General features: G+C 40.8%; 1 gene segment (V, D, J or C); it reads right to left on the bottom strand.

Moving 5' to 3' along the window:
- Positions 1–2,439: 2,439 nt before the first annotated feature.
- Positions 2,440–5,403, bottom strand: LOC118575182. The segment is given in 4 exon segments: positions 2,440–2,576; positions 3,394–3,466; positions 4,963–5,273; positions 5,358–5,403. Coding segments are annotated over 4 exon segments (567 nt in total).
- Positions 5,404–6,135: the final 732 nt, after the last annotated feature.

Here is a 6,135-nt window from a genome sequence, read left to right as displayed (position 1 = left end):
TGGATGTCACTATGAGAAGGTATCTACTAGAAAGGACACAGGGTGCTGCACACATGAAACCTTTACAACATTGTAAACTAGATTTCCATAGCATAGGGGGAAACTTCTCAGGTCCCCACCCCTAAATAAAGAGCTACAGGTAATCAATGAATCCTGAGAGAGAAACAATAGGTTTCCTTTAAGAATCAGTTTCCTTTAAGGACAATCTCCCCGAGAGGTTATTCAATGACAAGTAAATTACTGTAAACACATGTACATGTACATAACTATGACTGAGATCAATATGTGACACACACACACACACACACACACACACACACACACACACAAAGAGAGAGAGAGAGAGAGAGAGAGAGAGAGAGAGAGAGAGAGAGAGAGAGAGACTGGTAAACGTTAACTAAATTTAAAGAAGTCATGAATTCTAGAAGGACTGAGATTTGTATGTGGACAGAATTTGAGTGGGGAATTTATGGGTACATTACTGAGTTTAAGAAATTCTCAAAAGTATATTAATTAAAAATTTTTAAATGAAACAATAAAATCTCCTCTCACACACAACCCCTTGGCCATTGTTTATTGTTCAGTTCTACTGCTGAATTGGAAGACCTGGGAATGCAAGCCTGGGCTCCTCAGCTAGAGCTGCAGTGTCAGGGCTGGGCTGGTTTTCATGAGCAGAGGGAGGCCTTGTTGGCATTTTCTAATGCAATTTAATGAATTTTGCAGGGGATGTATTAGAAATATGAATGCCTAGAGCAAAGGAAAGAGACAACATTGAATAGTAGTGAAAGAATTAATTAATTATTTATTATTTACTACATGTTTGTGATATAATTCAAAGTTGTATTTTATTGTGTTTTTGAACAGAGACAACAGTCTGCCTCATTTGTGCCACAGAGGCCATTATAAGACAATGTTAATAATTTTAAAAGGATAAGCAAAGTTTTATTAATGCTGAATCCAGATATAAAATTGGAGAGAAACCTTTTAAGTTTGTAGTTTAGTGTTTATTCTTGCAAAATGACTGGTATGTGATGCCCAGTATTGAAAAACAATGAGGTGTAAATTCTGTATACTATTATTTTTCTGTAAATAACTTCTAAAAATTTGAACCTTTCTGTTTATATTTATTGTTAGTCTGGTGGCAGCTGTGTTAGATGTATCACTCCTGTACATCAGGTCATTATTTTTAAACACTTTCAAAGTAATAAAGGAACTGTGTGTATGAGTTCCAAAACATGGAGAGTACTCTAGAGCCTCCACTCTAGGGCCCTGTTCTGATGTCCTTCCATCTCTCCAGTCCTGACCTCCCAAGGACATGACAGTATACTGGCTGAGAGTGAGTCCCAGTATGAAAAAACTTGGAATTGCCTTTCCATGAGAGAAGATTTCCAGGTCCTAGTTTTTCAATAGAGAAATTCACTCTCTTATGATAAATACTGTTATCAGGGTCATTGACAGGACCTTTGAACTGGGTCATTTCTGATATTGTAGTATTCCAAGGACAGTAGCATAGATTTCAGGAACTAATTGAAATTCTCTGTGTCAGATCTTGTATTCTTCTTGGGGAGGCTTCTAACTACCACAGGGGATGGTCTCCTGGGCCTTGTATTTAGTTCAATGATAGGAAAAACCTCTGAGTAGAGTTAGGAAACACCCTTCCTGGCCCCTCTTCACCTGCTTCTCATGCTCTGCATGACTAATTTATTTTGGTTTTACTATTTGCTGTTTTATGGCAAAAGCATTTAGTAATGTTATTGATCATATGGAATTGATATCATTTGAAAATCATAGTATTCAATATCAGACTGTGTCCATCTGTGTTTACATTGACAAAACATCAAAACATGCTCTCCAATTGATTAATCAAACTCCCATGTAGGGATTGTTCTGAAATGTTATTACACAGGTTTGTTTTTGTTTGTTTGTTTTTTTGAGACAGGGTTTCTCTGTAGCTTTGGAGCCTGTCCTGGACTAGCTCTGTAGAACAGGCTGGCCTTGAACTCACAGAGATCCACCTGCCTCTGCCTATGGAGTCCTGGGATTACAGGCGTGTGCTGCTGCCACCACCACCCTGCCCCCCCCCCCCCCCGTGGTTATTACACAGTTTTATACTCTCTCAGCAATCCTGTTCAGATCAGAAAGGTTGTCCTAGGAATCCTTGTTACTGTGATCCATCAGGGAAGCCAAAAGATGGAGTTCTACAGAGAATGGAAGCTTTGGCTCTCCTTGAGAAATCCAGCCTATCCCCATAGAAATCATCCTTGTGGACTTTGCATGTGTCCATCCAGTTCAAATCTAACAACAATCCAACATTCATGCCACTCTTTGTCTTTCTGTTGATGGTTCCTCAGGATTCACAGGTGAGGGAACCCCTCTTTCCTTTCTATGCTGTCTATGGTTTATATGTACAAAGAGTTCATGGTGGTGTTAATTGATACTTTATGTTGCAATGATGAGAGCAGGAGGACACAATGTTTTTGAAGACAAGGAATTTCTGTCCACTTCTACTGGGGCAAGAGAGCCTTCCTCTGTATCATGTGAACTGCAGGCAAAGGTCCAGAAGATGTACTGATGAACTGTGAGTATAAATTTCAATATGAAAATAAATGTACTGCCAAGAAAACAACATTCCAAACAACTCTCAACCTGAGGGTGCTCATGTATGTGTAGGAGCCAGGTCAGATGGGAAACAAATTGGGATTTCTAGGCACAAGATATTATTTATACAACTTGTTGGTTTGATCTGAAACAATAAACAGATAGATGGGCAAATAGATATATAGATAGATAGAATGATGATTGATAGATAGGTAGATACAAAATGAAACTGTTTACAACAGAGAATCCCACTGTCCACTGTGTTGTTTTCTTTCCTTTTTGTTATTGCTTTAATCAAAATATTCAGATTATAGCCATGCTATCAACGGCTGTATTTTTTCTGTTCCTGATATTCAGCATTTGTGTAGCCAGAATATATTTCAATTCTCTTAATTTGAAAATAAAACTAAAGAAAAACAAAAAAAAAAAAAACCCACACATAGACAAAAATGATTGGAAGCAGACATATCAAGCTATAACAGAGCCAAGAATCAAGAAAAGTTCTAAGTGGGCCTTGCTGCATCTAGCAACAAAAGGTGTATGTGTGTACCTCTCACAGTGTTTGTGTGTGTGTGTGTGTGTGTGTGTGTGTGTGTGTGTGTGTGTGTATGTAGTGGGGGATGGGGAGATCATTGTGCACCCTACACTGATGTCCATTCAATGTCAGTCTTGAACTTGAGATTAAGACAGTCCAATTTCATGGAACAGTATAATGATCACACAGGGCTTTGGATAATGTGAACTAGTCTCTTATATTCCCAGTTTGGAATCCCACTGTGCTGGCCCCAATGTTACCTGAGCAGGAGCCCAAAATGTTGCCAGAGTTTGCATATTCCACACCCTGAGGACTCCACAGCATGACATGCAGCTATATCTCTAAATCTAAACCAATAGGAAATTTGATTACTACTACAGAAAGCAATACAGGATGAGATTTACTCATAAATAAATATACAAAATTAGATTTATGAGGAAATGTAAAGTGACTCCCCACAAATCTATGGGGACAACTTCCAATGAAGTATTCGCTGTGGTGTTAAGTACTTAAAACTAAATTTTGAAAAGGGTTTTAGTTTGCCCTGATATTTTAGATTGTATTTTTGTGGAGGTATTGTGTTCCCCCGAAAATATTGTGCATGCTAGTGAACTTATCTGGGGTCAGAGAACAGGATGGCCACAATATTAAACATAGAGGTTAGACTGTGGTAGCACATGCCTTTAATCCCAACACTAGGGAGGCAGAGCCAGGCGGATCCCAGTGAGTTCAAGGTCACATTAGAAATAGCCAGGCAGGGTGATCACGCCTTTAATCCCAGGGAGTGATGGTAGAAAACAGAAAGGTATATAAGGCATGAAGACCAGAAACTAGAAGCATTTGGCTGGTTAAGCTTCTAGGCTTTGGAGCAGCAGTTCAGCTGGAGACCCATTTGCGATGAGGACTCAGAGGTTTCCAGTGTGATCTTCCAGCATTCACCCCAATACCTGGCTTGTGTTTGACTTTATTAATAAGACTCTTTAAGATTCATGCTACATCTGGTGTCCAACATTCGTGGTATGAATTCACAAAAAAGCCTCTTGCTTGAGGCCTTGCAGGCCCCAGCTCAGACCTGAGCAACACTGGGCCAGTTGTGTTGGCACACGCTGCTAGGAATTACTGAAGGAGGCAAAGGTAGGAGGATCCCAAGATTGAGGCTGACCTAGGAGACTTGCTAAGGAGAAGTTTTGGCTGGGCTCCAGCCACAAACAGTGGCAGTGGGACCATGGAGGCAGCAGCTGCTCCTCCGAGTTGCAGGCTGCTTCTCATCATGTTGGTGACTGTGCTGATGCTGCAACCTGGGATAAAGGGTTTGCTGCTGCTTGTTCAGAGAGGAATTGCCAGCACCATCGTGTTACAAGAAAGCGTCCACAAAGGTCAGTTTGGGAAAATTGGGCGAGACAAATGGTGGGGAGAAATTGCTGTGAAGATTTTCTCTTGCTGAGGGAAGGACAGGAGCGGCAGTGAAGGGTAAAGTTTATAGCTCTTAACCATTGCTCTGACCTCTTGGCTTTTAACTCTGCAATTGGCTTTGTGTTTCTTATTGAACAAGATGGTTACATCTACATACTTTATTGGCCATATTCATATTACAGGGCATTCATAGCACCTCCACCAACAGGTCTAGTCTGTTACATTTAATATATATCCTAATATGTTGCCAGAGCTTGTTATGTTTTCTTTCATTAAAGAAGAGCATGCTAATAAAGGGACACTCAGATGAGTATTTCTGAGCAAGTCTCCAGGTGCATCTTCTCTGTCATCTCAGTCTCAGCCCTGCTTCCTGCTCCTGCAGGGTTTTTGACACACTCAGGATGTGGTTGCAGCACTGTGTGTCTTGCACAGTAAGAGACCGCAGAGTCCTCAGATGTCAGGCTGCTGAGCTCAATGTAGGCTGTGCTGGAGGATGTATCTGTAGTCAGTTTGGCCTTGGCCTTGAACTTCTGATTGTAGTTAGTAACACCGTATCCAGGATAAATCCATCCAATCCACTCCAGGCCCTGTCCAGGACTCTGCTTTATCCAGGAAATATGTTCGCTGGTGAAGGTGTAGCCTGAAGCCTTGCAGGACAACTTCACTAAGGACCCAGGCTTCCCCAGCTCAGCCCCAGACTGCTGCAGCTGGACCTGTGAATGGACACCTGTGGGGAGAAAGGGAGCGTGGATATCATAGCTACCTGAGTATCTGATTCCCTCCTCAAGTCTGGAATTTTGGAGGCCCTTACCTGTACCTGCTGCCACCAGCAAGAGGATCATCCAGCTCCACTCCATGGTGAGGACCTGTGTGCTCAGTGACTATGGAGAGGACACTGATCATATGTTGTTGTGGAGTGTGGACATCTGTGTATTTACCATCATAGACTCTCATGATTTGCATATTCATGTGGCAGGACACTTCTTAGATAAGGGCCTAGTCCAGCTGGAGAAGAAAGGTAGAGGAAACCTTGGCAAGCAAAAGGATGATAATGCCTAAATCCTAATCCTGTTTAAGGAAGTATCCATTCTTGAGACCTTCAATATCAATATAATATCAAGGCCTAATCTATCAGTTTAAAAATAGAATCCTAACCTGAGAAATTTAGTCCTATTTCTGACAAAAATTGATTTGTAAATGATCATAGTGATGAGGATAACTGTGAATGGAATTTTCAAAAACTCCTAAATTAGCAGTATTTGTAATCATTTTTAATGTACAAGCAATTAGTATTTTCTTTTCCAGCATGTTGAAGGTGTGTATTCCTGGTCTTTTTTCCTTTATTTCATCATAAAATCTTTTTATTTTTGTCTATTTGTTCACAGAGTGCAGGTTATTTACCTGGTGATGTCTAGAATAACTAGAGGTACAGACCTTAGGGATGTGTTATTGATCCCTGCACTTTTTAACCATCTCCCATACATAACAGAAATCATGTGGATCCTGCCATCTAGACATTGCTCTGTGAACATGAAGATGGCCTCCCCTCTTTCCTTCATCCTCCAAGCTGTGACTTCTTCCCATGACCA

The sequence above is a fragment of the Onychomys torridus genome, unplaced genomic scaffold, assembly GCF_903995425.1.
Source record: "Onychomys torridus unplaced genomic scaffold, mOncTor1.1, whole genome shotgun sequence".
Classification (NCBI taxonomy): Eukaryota; Metazoa; Chordata; class Mammalia; order Rodentia; family Cricetidae; genus Onychomys; species Onychomys torridus.
Note: the sequence above shows the minus strand (reverse complement) of the source record. Positions and strands in the feature narration are given on the sequence as shown.